The sequence below is a fragment of the Anomaloglossus baeobatrachus genome, chromosome 10 (genome assembly GCF_048569485.1).
Source record: "Anomaloglossus baeobatrachus isolate aAnoBae1 chromosome 10, aAnoBae1.hap1, whole genome shotgun sequence".
Lineage (NCBI taxonomy): Eukaryota > Metazoa > Chordata > Amphibia > Anura > Aromobatidae > Anomaloglossus > Anomaloglossus baeobatrachus.
The window spans coordinates 12381972-12404796 of NC_134362.1; the positions used below are offsets into that span (position 1 = coordinate 12381972).

At 50.4% G+C, this 22825-nt stretch overlaps 1 protein-coding gene across 3 annotated transcripts in view; it reads right to left on the reverse strand.

Annotated features, from left to right (window-relative positions):
• Positions 1 to 22825, reverse strand: part of CSTPP1 (centriolar satellite-associated tubulin polyglutamylase complex regulator 1) — a 149081-nt gene that overhangs the window by 61319 nt on the left and 64937 nt on the right. For all 3 annotated transcript variants that reach the window (XM_075325524.1, XM_075325526.1, XM_075325527.1), the window contains exon 2: positions 17581 to 17683. In XM_075325524.1, the coding sequence (XP_075181639.1) occupies positions 17581 to 17683 (103 nt within the window). The remainder of the gene's footprint in view (positions 1 to 17580; positions 17684 to 22825) is intronic.

Below are 22825 nucleotides of genomic sequence, written 5' to 3' on the forward strand. Positions count from 1 at the left end.
GGTATTGGTGCGTGTAGATTGCCGATGCGGGGGATTGGTCAGTGTAGCTTGCCGGTGCGGGGGATTGGTCAGTATAAATTGCCGGTGCGGGGGATTGGTCAGTGTAGCTTGCCGGTGCGGGAGATTGGTGCGTGTAGATTGGCGGTGCGGGAGATTGGTGCGTGTAGATTGGCGGTGCGGGAGATTGGTGCGTGTAGATTGCCGGTGCGGGGGATTGGTGCGTGTAGATTGGCGGTGCGGGGGATTGGTGCGTGTAGATTGGCGGTGCGGGGGATTGGTGCGTGTAGATTGGCGGTGTGGGGGATTGGTGCGCATAGTTTGCCGGTGCGGGTTATTGGTGCGTGTAGATTGCTAGTGCGGGGGGATTGGTGCGTGTAGATTGGCGGTGCGGGAGATTGGTGCGTGTAGATTGGCGGTGCGGGGGATTGGTGCGTGTAGATTGGCGGTGTGGGGGATTGGTGCGTGTAGATTGCCGGTGCGGGGGATTGGTGCGTGTAGATTGGCGGTGCGGGGGATTGGTGCGTGTAGATTGGCGGTGTGGGAGATTGGTGCGTGTAAATTGGCGGTGTGGGGGATTGGTGCGTGTAGATTGCCGGTGCGGGGTATTGGTGCGTGTAGATTGCCAGTGCGGGGGGATTGGTGCGTGTAGATTGGCGGTGTGGGGGATTGGTGCGTGTAGATTGCCGGTGCGGGGTATTGGTGCGTGTAGATTGCCAGTGCGGGGGGATTGGTGCGTGTAGATTGGCGGTGTGGGGGATTGGTGCGCGTAGATTGCCGGTGCGGGGTATTGGTGCGTGTAGATTGCCAGTGCGGGGGGATTGGTGCGTGTAGATTGGCGGTGTGGGGGATTGGTGCGCGTAGATTGCCGGTGCGGGGTATTGGTGCGTGTAGATTGCCAGTGCGGGGGGATTGGTGCGTGTAGATTGGCGGTGTGGGGGATTGGTGCGCGTAGATTGCCGGTGCGGGGTATTGGTGCGTGTAGATTGCCAGTGCGGGGGGATTGGTGCGTGTAGATTGGCGGTGCGGGGGATTGGTCAGTGTAGATTGCCGGAGCCAGTATTTGCGGTGTGATGAGATGGAACAGAAGTGGAGACCTTTAAGGATCGAGTAGATCTTGGCGCTATGTCTTGCAGGATCAGGGCTGACGCGTTTTACTCCTTTTATTTCTACCAGTCTGAGCCTTTACAACAGTTTGATCCCCCCCGGACGACCCCGAAATAATCAGCCAAATAAAATGAAGCCTGAAACGCGCCAGTGCGACAGAATACGCCATGACCGTGTATCTGCTGACACGCCGAAATACATAGTCAGGGACAATAGGCTGGAAAAACCTCAGGCTGCGGTATTAACCCCTCTGTGGCTGACAATGTACAGTCCACCGTGCCGCGATGACCCTTTCGGGCCGATAAAGCTCTTTATTCCCCTTTCTTTGGTTTTGTTTGGCCTGAAGAGGTCAGCAAGTTAAAAGCATCTTTTGCTCGTCTGCCTACAGGGTCTGCTGTGCGATATCTGCGTGCCTTGGATCAGGAGGACCCAGCGGGGTGCGCGGTGTCCCTCTATTGTGGCGGCCAGACATCGGGCACCGTCCCCTCCTCCGGGTCACACTCCATAAAGAGTGGGGGCTGGAGACAGAATAGAGGTCAGGCCGGATGTTGGCGGAGGTCACCGGGGTGCGGGGACGCCCGTCCTGTCCGTGCAGAGTCTTGCTGGAAGAGTCCAAACAAAATTGATGGTATATACCTGGGAGCGGGAATGGAGGGACAGTACCCTGGCGCTGACCCGTGGTATGTGAGCACGTGGGAGCAGCACAATCCACGTTACTCATCATACATTCAGTTACATAAGCTCGGCTGCGGAGAGAAACCATCACAGGTATTTGTACAACGCCGCCTGTCATCGGGGAGACATTGTTCTACCTGACACAGCTATGCCCCGAGCCGCTGAGGAAATGGTTAAACATTCCTGAGCCTTCCCTATGAAGTGCGCTGCCCAATAACCGCCACATAGTGCACCCGGGGGTGACCGGGCTGATCCCCATCAGTAAACAGATCCCCTATCTAATCATTAATAACTTGCGGGCTCTGCCATTGGGGATCCCACCGATCCTGAGCACAGGAATGCCCCTCGGGAATAAAGCGCACACCGCTCTACTCTCTGTCTGTGAACATGGATACATTGTAATGTAAAAGCTACCCTCATGTTCTTTCTACTCCCGGATTATGGTCCCAACGGCGCTCACTGTAACCGTCAGTAGTTTAGACATCCATCTGTAACCAATGCTATCAATATGGTCTGTTACAATAAGTCTGTGAAGGTCTTGAGACAGCTCACTGGTTTTACCCATCATGAGATGTTTCTTGTGTGCCACCTTGGTAATTAATCAGTTGAACCAACTGATATTATTTTTCACTATATGGCAGGATTGCTTTCTAATTCCTGATGTCAGGACTTTCCAGGGCTTTTTGCACTTCTCTTTTAATACTTTTTTTTTTTCCCTGTACCATTTCTCATTATTACACATAACTCAATTTATGGACATCAGTGGTTTGATATCTTTGTCTGTGTGGATTGGATGGGTTGTTACTGACATCTGGTTTGAAATTCATGTTAATAGCAGCTTTAGAAATATTTTTATGTAGAAAACTGGTGACGTGTTCAATACTTACAGTGGGGGGGGGGGGGGGGGAGTATTTATTTAGCCCCCAATTGTGCAAGTTCTCCCCCTATAAAGATGAGATATGCCTGTAATAGGTAATAGGTGACCACAACTATGAGAGACGTAATGAGAAAACAAATCCAGAAAATCACCGCCTCTGATTTAGAGATTATTAGTATTTGGTCAATAACAAAAGTTCATCTCAATATTTTGTTCTATATCCTTTGTTGGCAATGACAGAGGTGAAGCATTTTCGGTCTTCACAAGGTTGGCACACACTGTTGGTGGTATATTGGCACACACTGTTGGTAGTATGTTGGCCCATTCCTCCATGCAGATCTCCTCTAGAGCAGTGATGTTTTGGGTCTGTCGCTGGGCAACACGGACTTTCAACTCCCTCCAAAGGTTTTCTATGGGGTTGAGGTCTGGAGACTGGCTAGGCCACTCCAGGACCTTCATGTGCTTCTTATGAAGACACTCCTTTGTTGCCCTGGTGGTGTGCTTGGGATCATTATCATGCTGAAAGACTCAGCCATGTTTCATCTTCAATGCCCATGCTGATGGAAAGAGGTTTTCACTCCAAATCTCCTAATACATGGCCCCATTCATTCTTTCATGTACACGGATCAGTCGTCCTGGTCCTTTTGCAGATAAACAGCCCCAAAGCATGATGTTGCCACCCCCATGCTTCACAGTAGGTATGGTGTTCTTTGGATGTAACTCAGCATTCTGTCTCCTCCAAACACGGCAAGTTGTGTTTCTTTGGTTTCATCAGAGCATATGACATTCTCCCAATACTCTTCTGGATAATCCAAATGCTCTCTAGCAAACTTCAGACAGGCCTGGATATGTACTGGCTTAAGCAGGGGAACACGTCTGGCACTGCAGGATCTGGGTCCCTGGTGGCATAGTGTGTTACTGATAGTATCCTTTGTTACGATGGTCCTAACTCTATACAGGTCATTCACTAGGTCCCCCATGTGGTTCTGGGATTTTTGCTCACCGTTCGTGTGATCATTTTGACCCCACGGGGTGAGATCTTGCGTGGAGCCCCAGATTGTGGGATATTATCAGTGGCCTTGTATGCCTTCCATTTTCTTATTATTGCTCCAACAGTTTGTTTCATCACACCAAGCTGCTTGCCAATTGCAGATTCAGTCTTCCCAGCCTGGTGCAGGGCTACAATTTTGCATCTGGTGTCCATCGACAGCTCTTTGGTCTTCACCATAGTGGAGTTTGGAGTGTGACTGTTTGACGTTTTGGACAGGTGTCTTTTATACTGATAACAAGTTCAAACAGGGGTCATTACTACAGGTAATGAGTGGAGGACAGAGGAGCCTCTTAAAGAAGAAGTTACAGGTCTGTGAGAGCCAGTAATATTGCATATTTTAGGTGACTAAATATTTATTTTCCACCATAATTTGCAAAAAAAATCTTCCAAATCAGAGGTGGTGATTTTCTAGATTTGTTTTCTCATTTTGTCTCTCATGGTTGTGGTCACCTCTGATGTCAATTACAGGCCGGAGAACTTGCACAATTGGAGGCGGATTAAGTACTTTTTTTCCCCACTGTATTTCACCCGCTGGATCCATATAAGCGAAACAATGCGATCTTCATCAGCACAGATTGCGTCGAGTTCAACGCTGCCATCTAGTTTCAGTTTAAAGGGCTCGTATCACGTTTATAAGTTATCTCCTATACATAGAAGAATGCTGACTGCCAAAGGGGGTGGGGGGGCAACTGCTGGTACCCCGGACTCCTATCAAAACAAAAACCGGGGCTCTGCAGAACAAAGGCCGGACGAGCGCAACTCTGTATAAGAGTCATTGTCTTTAGGACGGGCAGAGATAGCCGAGAACAGCACTCGCCTGTCTCCGGCAGATCCATAGGACTATACATGCGGCCAATTCCATCCAGACCGGGAGTCTCAGGATTTGGGGTGATCTCAGTGGTTGAGCCCCCAGTAATGATCCCCAATATTGCAGGATAGGAGATGACTTATAAACTTGGTACAAACCCTTTAAAAGAGAAATCATTTAGTTCTCCAAGACCGTAAACGTTTTCTGCATTTTAATACGTTTTTCCAAAAAGTAAAAAAAAAAAATAAAAAAATTATATATTTACACACACTGTGTATATATATAATATAATATAATATATAAATAAATTATATATATTATATATAATTTATTTATATATATATTATATTATATTATATATATACATATATATATATATATATATATATATATATATATATATATATATATATATATATATATATACATATATACATACACATTATATATATATATATATATATATATATATATATATCGGGAATGCAAAAAGTATTGGAGTAAGTTCACACACGCTGGATTTGCTGCAGATTATTTGGTAAAAAAACCCTCTAAAATACAAAAAAGAATCATGAGCCCCAATGGGGACAGTGTTGCCGATATATGTAAGGTGCTGTGGAATTAATAGTGCTATATAAATGAATAAAATTATTATTATTATTATGAAACCATAAGGAATATTCATTCCCTTGGGAATCTGCAGGAACGATTGACGGCTTCCAAATTTGATAATAACTATTTTCTTCCTTCTTGAGGTCAATGAGGAAAATCAGCAACCAAACTGTGACAAATCAGCAGCGGAAGTGACGGATGGGTTTTCAGCGCCCATCACGTTTGCAGTAAATTTCGGCAGAACGCGGATCAGATTTGCAGAATCGCATCCACCGATGCGAAGAATAGAATCTGCAGCAAATGGATCTGGTGTAAATTCAGGCGGCACTAATGCGGTGCAGGAATGGGTGGTCTCCTGTGATCGGTGGGGTCTTCTGACTGGTGTGGTCACGGGTCGGTGACGTTGAACCGCCACTATTAATATAATACCGCCACTAGAAGAAAAGATACAAGTTTCTCAGGAATGTGGCGGCGAAGTTGAAAAGAAACAATGTAATTATTTTATAGCCCCGGTTGTAAGAAATCCTGTTTAAATAGCCCTGGGGATAGAATGATCCATAGATTGGGAGTTATAGAGCGGCACCTGCTGAAACGGCCGCCCGCCCTCGCCGATACGCTGTGAGCACAGAGCCAGGAGGATGTGTCTGTGCAGATACTGCAGCTGAGGAAGCGAGGTTGTACGCAGGTCACCAGAGGGCAGGTGAATGGGGATCGCATGATCAAACTGGGGCGGGGGAGGGGAGCAAGGCGCCGCGCACCTGCTAGATGCATGTGTAGGATATCAGGAACCTGCGGTATCCAAGCATGTGTGATACCATAACAAATACAGCTAAATGGACACAAAGTGGTCACTCACTCAGACCCTTCTCCCTTTTTTACTGAAAGCGAGGACTGAGGAAAGAGTCTCCGTCTTTCTGGACCCATTTGTGCAAGATGTGAGCGGCCAATTCCTTACAAGAAAGGGCCTGTAAGTGCTGCGCATGTGTAACGGCCCCGCGCTGTCCTGCCCCCTCCCCCAGCGGGGATGTCGGTCCTCTCACCTGCCCAGACGTCATGAGATGGCTGCCCCGTCCCGGTCCATGCTGCTGTCTCCCAGAGCCTGTGTACTCCCCACAGGCTTCCTGGTTCTGCCCGAAACGTACGCACACGACCACGCTCCTTTTCTTAAAGGACCAGCATACCCTGACCTGGAAGTGCCTCTCAGGTTACCTAAGATCTTGCAAGTACTTAAGGCATCTTTCCCCTATGGGAGGTGCCTGGGCAACAAGTTAGTTATGTTCCTAGTTCTCTGGTCCCTTAGTGTTGTGGCTGACATTGATTTATATTTCAGTGCCGTGACGGTTTGCTGATCTGCTGCTGCCGCTACCATCCACGCCAGAAAAGGACATAAATTCCAGAGAAATCAGAAAAAAATCACCAAAAACAGCCATTAGTCAACAGATCAAACAGCAGGATACAGCCGGCCCCCTATGATAAAGATGGGGGCAACACAGGTGCAGAATACCGATGAGCGATAGACACAGTGTGAACAGGAGCAGCAGGGAAGGTATAAAGAGAGATTGCTTCTTGTATCATTTTACATCACGCGGAGTGTTTTGTTTGTTTTTTTAAATAATTGCCTTGACAGTCCCTTTTAAAGTGCACCAATCACCAGTATTTTCCTATATAAGCTAAAGCCAGTATTATACTGGCACTATCATGCTGATTCTATACATACAGTGCTATACTGGCGCTATTAGGCTGATTCTATACATACAGTGCTATACTGGCACTATCAGGCTGATTCTATACATACAGTGCTATACTGGCGCTATTAGGCTGATTCTATACATACAGTGCTATACTGGCACTATCAGGCTGATTCTATACATACAGGGCTATACTGGCGCTATCAGGCTGATTCTATACATACAGTGCTATACTGGCACTATCAGGCTGATACTATACATACAGTGCTATACTGGCGATATCAGGCTGATTCTATACATACAGTGATATACTGGCGCTATCAGGCTGATTCTATACATACAGGGCTATACTGGCGCTATCAGGCTGAGTCTATACATACAGTGCTATACTGCCACTATCAGGCTGATTCTATACATACAGTGCTATACTGGCACTATCAGGCTGAGTCTATACATACAGTGCTATACTGGCACTATCAGGCTGATTCTATACATACAGTGCTATACTGACACTATCAGGCTGATTCTATACATACAGTGCTATACTGGCACTATCAGGCTGATTCTATACATACAGTGCTATACTGGCACTATCAGGCTGATTCTATACATACAGAATGAGCCTGATAGTGCCAGTATAGCACTGTATGTATAGAATCAGCCTGATAGTGCCAGTATAGCACTGTATGTATAGAATCAGCCTGATAGTGCCAGTATAGCACTGTATGTATAGAATCAGCCTGATAGTGCCAGTATAGCACTGTATGTATAGAATCAGCCTGATAGTGCCAGTATAGCACTGTATGTATAGAATCAGCCTGATAGTGCCAGTATAGCACTGTATGTATAGAATCAGCCTAATAGTGCCAGTATAGCACTGTATGTATAGAATCAGCCTGATAGTGCCAGTATAGCACTGTATGTATAGAATCAGCCTGATAGTGCCAGTATAGCACTGTATGTATAGAATCAGCCTGATAGTGCCAGTATAGCGCTGTATGTATAGAATCAGCCTGATAGTGCCAGTATAGCACTGTATGTATAAAATCAGCCTGATAGTGCCAGTATAGCACTGTATGTATAGAATCAGCCTGATAGTGCCAGTATAGCACTGTATGTATAGAATCAGCCTGATAGCGCCAGTATAGCACTGTATGTATAGAATCAGCCTGATAGTGCCAGTATAGCACTGTATGTATAGAATCAGCCTGATAGTGCCAGTATAGCACTGGCTTTAGGTTATATAGGCAAATCCTGGTGATTGGTGCACTTTAAGGATACAAGTATAAAGTAGAAGAGATATAAAGTGCATGAGATGCATATAAAGAAGCTCGAGTATAAGGGGTAAGACGTTCGGCCCCTTCTCTGTCTTCTTGTTTTTCAGGTATTAGGGATGCAAAAAAAAAAAAAAAAAAACCCCTCCCTTCCGCTCTAATGTTTGGTAAGGAAGGAGCTCATATAGAATTAACACAACGTCTGGGACCCTAAACCCACCCGGGGCCCCGTATTGAGGGCTCCTATATTAGAAGACATTCGGCTCTCGCAGATATCAGCCAGACAAGATGTACAGAATCTTCTAAAAGGATTGTAAGGAGCAGAATGCGGGGAATTAGAGCCCAGCTGTCACCTCGGCCTGTGGCATCTCCACAATCTGCTTCATCAGACGCCGATCCAGATCCAAGACATTCTATCTGCGACTACGAAGACGTCACCGGATCAAGAGACAACGGCCCGGGCTGAAGGAGAAGCGGCAGGACGGCTCCTCGCTCATCACTAGGGGCGAGCCGGGGGGTTCTTAATTTTCTAACATTTCCTGCTCTTAATTATGAACATATCAGACACTGAACCGGCAGATAAGCGGCTCACAGACACTACAGGCGCCGCTTATCCATGAATATAAAGCACCGGAAATGACGTATTTCGAGATATTCCAGGATATTGACTCAAGAAGAGACGTCCATCATCAGATTGCTCTTTTCATGATCACTCGACAACAGGACTCCTGCAAATTCTTACTTTGTCAGGATGATTTTCCTAATAAAATTACTTTTCTGGCTTTATAGAACATAGCCCCACGATTAAGACGATACCGCTCTTGTAGTGATCCGATGTGCCTGCGCTGAGATATCAAGCTTTGAATCCCCATGCAAATCAGCATGGAAGTGCACAGGGGCGTGTCCGAGCACCTGAAGTGTATAGCCACGCCCTCAGTGCACTTCCAGACTTAAACGCTTGATATCTCAGCGCTGGATTATCGGATTTCTACAAGGAAGGTGTTATTTTTCTTGTTTTGCTCAGACCTTTACACCCGTACCACTAGTTTATGTATTAAAATGATCCTGAGAGAAAAGCAATATTGTGGAGGGATGGAAATTACAGCGGCAGCGACTGCAATCACTTACAGAGCTCCACAGCGTCTTTGTAACAGCGACGTCCTAAATTACGTAAGTCTATCATAGCAGAAAGTACTATATAGTAGCCAGAATGGCCCAGGACGATCTATACAGCGCAGGTATATACACGACTCCGGGGTCACGTCTGTTCAGGAACGGCTACGTGACTTGATAAAAGTCTGAAAATTACCTGGTTTGCACAATGTGAATGTAACCGGATCCGCTCAGAATGTAACACATCAGATCCCATTACAATGTCGCTGAATCCCCACCCAAAATATCTCTGCTAAAGAGGAGATCTGTGCCAAGAACCACTGCGGGGGTAAGAAGATGATCCGCACCCCACTAAAGGCCAACCGTATGGGGAAAGAGGTTTCTCCATCTTTGCAAAGTGGACCCCAAAATGTGTCAGAAAGTACTCACCCTGCCCAGGTCCGGCCCTGGCTGCCTCGATCTCAGTGATTGACTGCAGCGGTTATGTCATATTGACAGCTCCCATCACCGCTGCAGTCAACCACTGAGCAAAGCAGGTTCAGCCCCCCCCCCAATAAAAAGGAGCTAAGCACAGAGCACAGCTCCATACGCCATGTAGTGGCCGTTCTCAGGTACTACAGATTGGCTCCCAATCACTTCAATAGGAGCCGAGCTGCAGTACTAAGAACGGCCACAGCATGGTATATGGCGCTGTGCTGTTCCAGATTTGTGCACTTCCGACCACAGCCGGAGCTGACAACAGCTGATCGGTGCGGGGGCCGGGATATTTAAAGGTAGGTAATCAATACCGAAGTAATAGAAGACCCCTTCAGTGACCCCTCCTTACAGATCAGTGCAGGAAGAAACGCCGTCAGCATCTTTAGATATATCACTTCTGTGTAACCCAATATTTTGGGATTTTTTCTAAAAAGTCACAATTCATGGATCTGGCTTGAAACTATTTTTGGAGCTAAACGCCCACGTATCGATCCACGTATTGAAGTGGCGCGGGGGCAGGGAGGTCGCAGCAAGTCACGGATTTGCATCCACGGATGACAGTATTTGTGACTCTGTGCAATACTTACAGGATATTGCCTGTAACATGGAAAGGGAAGGGTCAAGCTCATTAACCTCTAAATTACCAAGAGCCTCTGAGACAAACCAAGTGTAAATACAAATCCTCAGTCTTCTTTATGGAGGGTCCGGCCGGGGACAGGCAGATAAGATTTCTCAGGTGCGGGTACCTTCGTACAGGTGCTTGTCCCCCGATAAAAAGATGCATTTTTGGAGAGATTCGATGTGCCAGGCATATGAGATCTAGCACCGAACTTATGCAAATGAGGCTGGAAGTGCACGGGGGGCGGCACTGCACCTGGACGATGAGGCTGGAAGTGCAGGAGGGCGGCACTGCACCTGGACGATGAGGCTGGAAGTGCACGGGGGGTGGCACTGCACCTGGACGACGAGGCTGGAAGTGCACGGGGGGTGGCACTGCACCTGGACGATGAGGCTGGAAGTGCACGGGGGGTGGCACTGCACCTGGACGACGAGGCTGGAAGTGCACGGGGGGTGGCACTGCACCTGGACGACGAGGCTGGAAGTGCACGGGGGGTGGCACTGCACCTGGACGACGAGGCTGGAAGTGCACGGGGGGTGGCACTGCACCTGGACGATGAGGCTGGAAGTGCACGGGGGGGGCGGCACTGCATCTGGACGATGAGGCTGGAAGTGCACAGGGGGGCGGCACTGCATCTGGACGATGAGGCTGGAAGTGCACGAGGGGTGGCACTGCACCTGGACGATGAGGCTGGAAGTGCACGGGGGGGTGGCACTGCACCTGGACGATGAGGCTGGAAGTGCACGGGGGGGTGGCACTGCACCTGGACGATGAGGCTGGAAGTGCACGGGGGGTGGCACTGCACCTGGAAGATGAGGCTGGAAGTGCACGGGGGGCGGCACTGCACCAGGACAATGAGGCTGGAAGTGCACGGGGGGCGGCACTGCACCTGGACGATGAGGCTGGAAGTGCACAGGGGGTGGCACTGCACCTGGACGATGAGGCTGGAAGTGCACGGGGGGTGGCACTGCACCTGGACGATGAGGCTGGAAGTGCACGGGGGGCGGCACTGCACCAGGACAATGAGGCTGGAAGTGCACGGGGGGCTGCACTGCACCAGGACAATGAGGCTGGAAGTGCAGGAGGGCGGCACTGCACCTGGACGATGAGGCTGGAAGTGCACGGGGGGTGGCACTGCACCTGGACGATGAGGCTGGAAGTGCACGGGGGGTGGCACTGCACCTGGACGATGAGGCTGGAAGTGCACGGGGGGCGGCACTGCACCAGGACAATGAGGCTGGAAGTGCACGGGGGGCGGCACTGCACCTGGACGATGAGGCTGGAAGTGCACGGGGGGTGGCACTGCACCTGGACGATGAGGCTGGAAGTGCACGGGGGGCGGCACTGCATCTGGACGATGAGGCTGGAAGTGTACGGGGGCGGCACTGCACCTGGACGATGAGGCTGGAAGTGCACGGGGGGCGGCACTGCATCTGGACGATGAGGCTGGAAGTGTACGAGGGCGGCACTGCACCTGGACGATGAGGCTGGAAGTGCACGGGGGGCGGCACTGCACCAGGACAATGAGGCTGGAAGTGCACGGGGGGCGGCACTGCACCTGGACGATGAGGCTGGAAGTGCACGGGGGGTGGCACCGCACCTGGACGATGAGGCTGGAAGTGCACGGGGGGTGGCACTGCACCTGGACGATGAGGCTGGAAGTGCACGGGGGGCGGCACTGCATCTGGAGGATGAGGCTGGAAGTGCATGGGGGCGGCACTGCACCTGGACGATGAGGCTGGAAGTGCACGGGGGGTGGCACTGCACCTGGACGATGAGGCTGGAAGTGCATGGGGGGGGCAGCATTGCACATGGATGATGTGGCTGGTAGTGTATGGGGGCAGCACTGCACATGGACGATGAGGCTGGAAGTGCACGGGGGGCGGCACTGCATCTGGACGATGAGGCTGGAAGTGTACGAGGGCGGCACTGCACCTGGACGATGAGGCTGGAAGTGCACGGGGGGCGGCACTGCACCAGGACAATGAGGCTGGAAGTGCACGGGGGGCGGCACTGCACCTGGACGATGAGGCTGGAAGTGCACGGGGGGTGGCACCGCACCTGGACGATGAGGCTGGAAGTGCACGGGGGGTGGCACTGCACCTGGACGATGAGGCTGGAAGTGCACGGGGGGCGGCACTGCATCTGGAGGATGAGGCTGGAAGTGCATGGGGGCGGCACTGCACCTGGACGATGAGGCTGGAAGTGCACGGGGGGTGGCACTGCACCTGGACGATGAGGCTGGAAGTGCATGGGGGGGGCAGCATTGCACATGGATGATGTGGCTGGTAGTGTATGGGGGCAGCACTGCACATGGACGATGAGGCTGGAAGTGCACGGGGGGCGGCACTGCACCTGGGCAGCTTCTTCCTAATGCCGCTATCACAATAAGCTGCTGCCTAATACAGATCCCAGAACCTTTTCATCTCTGAGGTCACAAATAGGGTTAAAGGGTTATGAGTGTTGTCTTATTTCCGGAGTGTGCTGCTCACCTGCCTCCCGATTTCTTGCTTGCTCAGGGGCGGGGGTCCGCATTGATTGACAGTTTGGCTCAGCGGCATGGTCACACCGCTCACCCGAACTGTGCGCTCCCAATGCGGCTTTGCTTTTGCAGCGTCAGAAGTGTCAGTGAAGTTGGCCACATCGGGAGCGATCCTGACCAGTGTCATTCCAGCACTTACAAGCTCCACCAGCGGAGAGAGCACTGCACACATATGGCCACTGCGGATAAATTGCAGAGGTGGCCGACCCCAAGTCCCCCCTATAACCTGGAAGTCAGCTGGATCTGCAGCGGCCGCTGGAGGACGTTCTTCTTGGATTTGTGCAGTTTCCGCTGCCAGCTCCGGTTCCGGCCCACACTGCAGAACATTCTGGGGCCGGGGACGGCTGTGAATGGCGACAATCTGAACACGGCTGCGGAATATTTTGGCTTTATGTAAGAAACCTAAATAAGGAAGAAAAAAAACACCCGAGGACCGGCCCCAAGTTGTGAAAAGCCCAAGACTTCAAATCCTTCCCAAGTACAAGAACTGACTAGAACAAAAGGCGCTTTTTTCTCGCGGTGCAACGAGTAAACGGCGGATCATGAAATGTTTCCAATGCCCTGGAGGTGAAAGCACGTAAGCGGGAACATCAAACAAGTGACCTGGAATCCAGCCGTCACAGGAGCAGAGGGGACGGGCGAGCCCCGGGGGGTACGGAAGGTGCACGCCGCTCAGCGCAGAGACGAGAGACGGGATACAGAAGCCGAGCATGAGCCAACGATGGCGCCAAACAGCAAGGACACGTCCAAGAAACGTGTGCAGGGCATGGCAGGAGCGCGCGGGTATGTGTGCAGGGCATGGCAATAGCGTGCGGGTATGTGTGCAGGGCATGGCAGGAGCGCGCGGGTATGTGTGCAGGGCATGGCAGGAGCGTGCAGGTATGTGCGCAGGGCATGGCAGGAGCGCACAGGTATGTGAGCAGGGCATGGCAGGAGCGCGCGGGTATGTGTGCAGGGCATGGCAGGAGCGTGCAGGCATGTGTGCAGGGCATGGCAGGAGCGCGCGGGTATGTGTGCAGGGCATGGCAGGAGCGTGCAGGTATGTGCGCAGGGCATGGCAGGAGCGCACAGGTATGTGAGCAGGGCATGGCAGGAGCGCGCGGGTATGTGTGCAGGGCATGGCAGGAGCGTGCGGGTATGTGCGCAGGGCATGGCAGGAGCGTGCAGGTATGTGCGCAGGGCATGGCAGGAGCGCACAGGTATGTGCGCAGGACATGGCAAGAGCGTGCGGGTATTTGTGCAGGGCATGTCAGGAGCGCACAGGTATGTGTGCAGGGCATGGCAGGAGCGCAGGGGTATGTGCGCAGGACATGGCAAGAGCGTGCGGGTATTTGTGCAGGGCATGGCAGGAGCGCACAGGTATGTGCGCAGGACATGGCAAGAGCGTGCGGGTATGTGCCTGCATTACACCTTTGATCAGATCACAGTAATGGCTACTACTTAGCGGAAAAGCCCCTGATATACAGACCAGGGCTCCCATTAACCCAACAGTGGACGTTTGGCCTTTAGGGGGTCGGCACAGGTCAGGCACGGAGCACAGAGGAACAGGAGCTATTCCAGTATGCCAGTAAAGGTACTGCACTGTATATAACACACATCACAATGGTTTATATGGAAAGTTATCACTTAGGATCCTGATTAGTGGGGGCCCGAAACCCACCGAACCCCAGAACTCTAATGTCCGTCCTCCCTGTACTCTGAAATCTCACGGGACGAGCGGCTCCGCAGGGCATTCACAGCTCCGCTCCCAGAATCAATGGGACCCAACAGATCAGAGAGTGATCACCCATCGTGTGAATACATGGTAGCGTTCAATCATGGGAGTACCGTGTCCCCCCAAATAGGCCCGTAACCCTGACGTGTCCATTCCCGGTCACCACATGTTCCACTGAGTCCAGGACACTTCAGGAAAGAGCCATGGGTCAATTTCCCTTGTTTTGGGCCCACTTCACTTATTTTCAGCCCATTTCCCCTATTGTGGGCCCATTTCCCTTGTTGTGGGCCCATTTTCCTTGTTGTGGACCCATTTCCCTTGTTTTGGGCTGACTTCACATGTTTTGGCCCTATTTCTCCAGTTTTGGGCAGATTTCCCTTGTTTTGGGCCCATTTCCCCTGTTTTAGCCCTATTTCCCCTGTTTTAGCCCTATTTCTCCTGTTTTGGGCCCATTTACCTTATTTTGAGCCTATTTCCATTATTTTGGCCCATTTCCCTTGTTTTGGGCTCATTTTCCTTGTTTATTTTGGGATTATTTCCCATGTCTTGGGCCCATTTCCCTGGTGTCGGGCCCATTTCCCTTGTGTCGGGCCCATTTCCCTGGTGTCGGGCCCATTTCCCTGGTGTCGGGCCCATTTCCCTGGTGTCGGGCCCATTTCCCTGGTGTCGGGCCCATTTCCCTGGTGTCGGGCCCATTTCCATTGTCTTGGGCCCATTTCCCTTGTGTCGGGCCCATTTCCCTTGTGTCGGGCCCATTTCCCTTGTTTTGGGCTCATTTTCCTTGTTTTGGGCTCATTTTCCTTGTTTTGGGCTCATTTTCCTTGTTTATTTTTGGATTATTTCCCATGTCTTGGGCCCATTTCCCTGGTGTCGGGCCCATTTCCCTGGTGTCGGGCCCATTTCCCTGGTGTCGGGCCCATTTCCCTGGTGTCGGGCCCATTTCCCTGGTGTCGGGCCCATTTCCCTGGTGTCGGGCCCATTTCCATTGTCTTGGGCCCATTTCCCTTGTGTCGGGCCCATTTCCCTTGTGTCGGGCCCATTTCCCTTGTTTTGGGCTCATTTTCCTTGTTTTGGGCTCATTTTCCTTGTTTTGGGCTCATTTTCCTTGTTTATTTTTGGATTATTTCCCATGTCTTGGGCCCATTTCCCTGGTGTCGGGCCCATTTCCCTGGTGTCGGGCCCATTTCCCTGGTGTCGGGCCCATTTCCCTGCTGTCGGGCCCATTTCCCTGCTGTCGGGCCCATTTCCCTTGTGTCGGGCCCATTTCCCTTGTGTCGGGCCCATTTCCCTTGTGTCGGGCCCATTTCCCTTGTGTCGGGCCCATTTCCATTGTCTTGGGCCCATTTCCCTTGTGTCGGGCCCATTTCCCTTGTGTCGGGCCCATTTCCCTTGTTTTGGGCTCATTTTCCTTGTTTTGGGCTCATTTTCCTTGTTTATTTTTGGATTATTTCCCATGTCTTGGGCCCATTTCCCTGGTGTCGGGCCCATTTCCCTGGTGTCGGGCCCATTTCCCTGGTGTCGGGCCCATTTCCCTGGTGTCGGGCCCATTTCCCTGGTGTCGGGCCCATTTCCCTGGTGTCGGGCCCATTTCCCTTGCGTCGGGCCCATTTCCCTTACGTCGGGCGCATTTCCCTTGCGTCGGGCGCATTTCCCTTGCGTCGGGCCCATTTCCCTTGCGTCGGGCGCATTTCCCTTGCGTCGGGCGCATTTCCCTTGCGTCGGGCTCATTTCCCTTGCGTCGGGCCCATTTCCCTTGCGTCGGGCCCATTTCCCTGGTGTCGGGCCCATTTCCCTTGTGTTGGGCCCATTTCCCTCGTTTTGGGCTCATTTTCCTTGTTTATTTTGGGATTATTTCCCATGTCTTGGGCCCATTTCCCTGGTGTCTGGCCCATTTCCCTGGTGTCGGGCCCATTTCCCTGGTGTCGGGCCCATTTCCCTGGTGTCGGGCCCATTTCCCTGGTGTCGGGCCCATTTCCCTGGTGTCGGGCCCATTTCCCTGGTGTCGGGCCCATTTCCCTGGTGTCGGGCCCATTTCCCTTGTGTCGGGCCCATTTCCCTTGTGTCGGGCCCATTTCCCTTGTGTCGGGCCCATTTCCCTTGTGTCGGGCCCATTTCCCTTGTGCCGGGCCCATTTCTCTTGATTTGGGCCCATTTCCCTTGTTTGGAGCCCATTTCCCTTGTTTTGGGCCCATTTCCCTTGTTTTGTCTTGATGATGCAGATTTGTGGCATCGGTTTGTCATGCAGTGTTCTGCTCTTTACTCACCAGGTGGCATGGCGTCTTCAGACTCTGTTCACACTGCAGAGTCTGACACGTCTCCTGGAGCATTTCAGTTGCTCAGTAGGGCAGGCCGTCGCCCCGTTTTTCTCTCTCTGTTGTCCGGTCTAGCAGGAGTTAATTTCTGCTGCTCTGTGAATGGCTGTTGTGAGCTCAGGTTATGTAACACCTATCACAGCTGCCTCCACCCATTAAAAGATGTTGGCGCCTGGAGTCCCATGCCGATGATAGCTCTAGCTTTGCTCCAGCGACACCGGTCCTGTGCATTTGATCCCGCTTTGGTGATTTGTTGCATGCTTTTTGGTGTGGTGTGGAAATATCCTTGTTGTGTTATTTCCTCCCTGTACCTTCTTTCCTCCCTGAGCACGCATTGTCTTTTCCCTGTGTGTGCTTGCTGTGAGTTTGAGCTTTGTTTCCCCTGTTTGTTGCTATTTGTGGGATATATTTCTCCGGTCCCAGCCCTCTCCTGAGTGGGGGCTTTTCAGGTGTTAGGGTCACGCTGGTGGTCCGGACCTCGCCACCATCAGGCGTACCTCTGGAATAAGGGACAGCTCAGCTGTTACTTATTATCCACTTTTGTATTTGATACACTTCTTTGGCTCGGGCTTTTCAGTTTGTGCTCAGCATTATGGTGATACACCGGAGACATCCACAGAATGAAGGACAGACACACAGCGGGGTCAGGATTTACTCGTGCTCCTGATTTTACACTTTTTGCTCTTATCTATGAAGTAAGGAAGGAATACTCACTACTCGGAGAAAAACTTGGCGATGCTGCTGGGCTCAACCTCATCTTTATGTTCGAGAAGCTGGGTGAGCGCATCCTCCATGTAGGTCAGGACGTGTCTCTGAGCTGCAGGAAACACAGAAAGGACGGATTTACTGACATGCCGGTCTACAGAAATCATCACTTATTGGATAGGTGACACTGATGAGCACAGCTGCCTGCTCGGCGATCCTCATCTGCTCAATGCCAGAGATGTAGAATAGAGCGGTGCGTGTGTGACCAGCGGCTAGATCCAGCGCAGAGTGATGCAGCGCTCCTCTCCCTGCTAGTCCTGGCTCTCCTCCTGCACATCAGGTTATAGCTCTGCTACATCCAAGTCTCTACCACTTTTACTACTACTACTCAGCTCTGCTACATCCAAGTCTCCACTACTTCTACTACTGCTCAGCTCTGCTACATCCAAGTCTCCACTACTTCTACTACTGCTCAGCTCTGCTACATCCAAGTCTCCACTACTGCTCAGCTCTGCTACATCCAAGTCTCCACTACTTCTACTACTACTCAGCTCTGCTACATCCAAGTCTCCACTACTTCTACTACTACTCAGCTCTGCTACATCCAAGTCTCCACTACTTCTACTACTACTACTCAGCTCTGCTACATCCAAGTCTTCACTACTTCTACTACTGCTCAGCTCTGCTACATCCAAGTCTTCACTACTTCTACTACTGCTCAGCTCTGCTACATCCAAGTCTCCACTACTTCTACTACTCAGCTCTGCTACATCCAAGTCTCCACTACTTCTACTACTCAGCTCTGCTACATCCAAGTCTCCACTACTTCTACTACTACTCAGCTCTGCTACATCCAAGTCTCCACTACTTCTACTACTACTACTCAGCTCTGCTACATCCAAGTCTCCACTACTTCTACTACTGCTCAGCTCTGCTACATCCAAGTCTCCACTACTTCTACTACTAAGCTCTGCTACATCCAAGTCTCCACTACTTCTACTACTCAGCTCTGCTACATCCAAGTCTCCACTACTTCTACTACTACTCAGCTCTGCTACATCCAAGCTCCACTACTTCTACTACTCAGCTCTGCTACATCCAAGTCTCCACTACTTCTACTACTACTCAGCTCTGCTACAACCAAGTCTCCACTACTGCTACTCAACTCTGCTACATCCAGGTCTCCACTACCACTCTCAGCAGCTCTGCTACATCCAGGTCTCCACTACCACTCCTCAGCTCTGCTACATCCAGGTCTCCACTACCACTCCTCAGCTCTGCTACATCCAGGTCTCCACTACCACTCCTCAGCTCTGCTACATCCAGGTCTCCACTACCACTCTTCAGCTCTGCTACATCCAGGTCTCCACTACTCCACTACCACTAATTGGCTCAATTTTGCTACATCTAATTCCCCACCTCTTTACTTCAACTACTCACTTCTGCTACATCCAGGTCTCCACTATCACTCCTCAGCTCTGCTACGTCTTCTACCTGCACTACATCAGCTCAACCCCATCCCTGATACCACCGTATCTCTAACTCTTCTGCTCTGGCACTACCTCTACATACTGCTAAAAACCCACTAATCCATTATTAATCCAGACCCCAGACTTTGTGGATCCACCTCACTAGGGGAGACGTGACAGCAGGCCCATGGTAATTGGTGGGGGTCCCATCGAACAGTTATCCCCTGTCCATATGGAGATGAGAATGGCCCTTTTTTAATTGGGGATCCCACAATTCTCCTATGTGGCTCCATCGCTGGTCTATGGACTATGTATGGGGACATTCTCTTAGAGATACATGGCTTCCTAAAACCTCCCAACATACAGTCCAGCCACCAAGTCCCTGATCCGGAGGTGGCAGAGAGCGGTACCCCCCAATCTGCAGTGTGGGGGGCGGTGAATCCCCCATCAGTCTAATGTCAGACATATGTTACACAAAGCAATGATGGGGCTGAGTGGACGGAACGTTTTCCTTCTGTGACACCGGCAGACAATGCGGAATTATAGGGAAAACTTCCAGAAAGAAGAAGAGAAATGTTCCGGAATCTTCTGCTTCTGGGCCGACATCCATCACCTGTGACAATGTGATATTACTGCTATTCCTCCCGGGTTTCCTGTTCTCCAGTCGTGGCCCCCGGTGATTCAGTCCACATGGGCCACAATGTGCTGTGAAGTATCACTTACTGAGCTAAGTGACCTACATATGTGCCTGACCTGCAAACCTCCCTGCCGGGCATAAATCACACAGGACAATCCCTCATAGCCCACCCGGCCATTAAATCACAGCAGCCACTTACAGGAAAAAATAATATTTACACTTACACAGCGCCTGGCCCTTTAAAGCTTTAATTACACGGCGTTAACCCCGTAACGTCTCATTAGTTATTAATGTGGAGCCCATCACATACAATGAAGGATGCCCCAACCCCGTGTGCTGAAGGCTTTACCCATAATGTGACGGAAAGAGGTTGCTGCATAATACAGAGAAGAAGGGGGACGGGGAAAGGGAGGCGAGGAAAGGGACACTGGGGAAAAAGGGACATGGGGAAAAAGGGGACGGGGAAAGAGAGGCGAGGAAAGGGACATGGGGGAAAAAGGGACACGGGGAAAAAGGGGACGGGGAAAGAGAGGCGAGGAAAGGGACACGGGGGGAAAAGGGACACGGGGAAAAAGGGGACGGGGAAAGAGAGGCGAGGAAAGGGACACGGGGGAAAAGGGAGACGGGGGAAAAGGGAGACGGGGGAAAGGGAGACGGGGAAAGGGAGACGGGGGAAAGAAGAAGAACAGAAGGAGGAGAAACAAGAAGAAAGAGTCACTTTGCCATAAATATGTCACTATTATCCAGTGTAAATGTCACTGTTCTCCTGAATTCAACCTTGTTTTTCTGTTACCGAAATATGGTCTCTTTTCCCTGTATCTACAGAATATCACAAAAGTGAGTACACCCATCACACTTGTGTAAATATTTTATTCTATCTTCCACTGGGACAGCGCTGCAGATCTGCCCCTGTGATACAATGTGCAGTGTCAGTGCGCAGCTTGTATACAATGTGCAGTGTCAGTGTGCAGCTTGCATACAATGTGCAGTGTCAGTGTGCAGCTTGTATACAATGTGCAGTGTCAGTGCGCAGCTTGTATACAATGTGCAGTGTCAGTGTGCAGCTTGTATACAATGTGCAGTGTCAGTGTGCAGCTTGTATACAATGTGCAGTGTCAGTGCGCAGCTTGTATACAATGTGCAGTGTCAGTGCGCAGCTTGTATACAATGTGCAGTGTCAGTGCGCAGCTTGTATACAATGTGCAGTGTCAGTGCGCAGCTTGTATACAATGTGCAGTGTCAGTGCGCAGCTTGTATACAATGTGCAGTGTCAATGCGCAGCTTGTATACAATGTGCAGTGTCAGTGCGCAGCTTGTATACAATGTGCAGTGTCAGTGCGCAGCTTGTATACAATGTGCAGTGTCAGTGCGCAGCTTGTATACAATGTGCAGTGTCAGTGCGCAGCTTGTAGAACAGTGTAAATAACTCAGCACTCAGCCATTAATGTCAGAGCTGCTGGCAACAAAACCAATATATTGTAAATCTAGTCTTCTCAGCCAAGTGGGAGTGGTCATCAATTCTTTCTAGTGGGAGTCTTGATTGGAACCACGCCCACTTGGATAACAAGACTAGATTTATATACAAAGAAGGGGCCTTATCTCAGGAATGGAGATGAGCAGGAACAAAAGAAAACATCTCCAGATCCAGGAGACCAGCAGCATTTCTACCGGATACAAACATGACATATTTATGGCACTTGGCTCTTTAAAAGAGATTTATCATAATATAAACACACAGCTTGGAGATGTTATAGTTTTCTGCTTAGTGGGATCCAGGACACCTTGTATGAGGAGATCTGTGTATGCTCAAGGCCACTGTTGACCGTCAAGATGAAATGTTCTCAAGATCATTTGGGGGTCCCAAAGCTCAGACCGCTACCAAACATATGGCAAATCCTTACAATATGCCGGACTCCTGTACAACACACAGCTTATCAGACGGCTCTCCAGCAATGGGATTCTGCATGTTAAGGAGATCATGCAGGTGGAATAATCCTTTAAGAAGACTTACCGAGAGCCAAGAAGAGATTGGACAGAATGGAGGAGAGGTCATGTAAGATGACTTGGGAGACAGCGATTGTGTCTGATATGATAATCGGCCATTATAATGCTCCACGTTACTCCTCCGAACATCATTTCTTATGGGGCAGATCAGTCACTAACATAGTTTGCATCTATTCTCTCGTAACCCAAAATCTGCATCAGCGCGTCACAAGAAACATGGAAGTGCTCGTGTAATAAATAATAATAAAATAACGTAGATCAACATCATCCTAAATACTAAAGATCTAGAGTGGAATGACAACTAATAGTAACTGCACTGAAGGATGGTCTTCTAGATTGGTGGATGGTCTTCTGAACGGGTGGATGGTCTTCTAGATGGGTGGATGGTATTCTGAACGGGACTGGCGGATGGTCTTCTAAATTAACGGATGGTCTTATAAACAGGTGGATGGTCTTCAGGATTGGTGGAAGGCCTTCTAGATGTATGGACGGTCTTCTGGAATGGTGGAAGGTCTTCTAGACGGGTGGATGGTCTTCTAGATTGGTGGATGGTCTTCTGGATTAGTGGACGGTATTCTGAATTGGTGGATAGTCTTATAGACATGTGGATGGTCTTCTGGATTGGTGGATGGTCTTCTAGATATGTGGATGGTCTTCTGGATTGGTGGATGGTCTTCTAGATATGTGGATGGTCTTCTGGATTGGTGGATGGTCTTCACAAATAAGAGGTTTGGTGTTCAAAGATGATGGAGGTGAGAATCTACAGCACAATATCAGGTCTTTTGGAGAAGAGTCATAGTACACAAGGTGCACTTAGACAGATTTCTGCTCATAGGCATATACAAGTTGATAGGCGCGTTTCTAATGTCCCTTTGCATGGACGGACTGTATGGGGACAATACGGGGACAGAACAGGGGTCTAATGGATTTTACATTGGTGCCCAAATGACTGCAGACTTGTAAACAATTAGCACAAATAGTACTCAGTATCCCCCGGTCCAGCGCTGGCTCTCTGCCGCCCCTTCTGTGGCTGTGTATAGGCTGCAGCAGTGAATCATGAGTACAAGGCATATCACCACTGCAGGCAATCACTGAGCTCAGCGGTGCAGTCGTCATACCCGCCACAGTGGATCAGCGGCAGAGC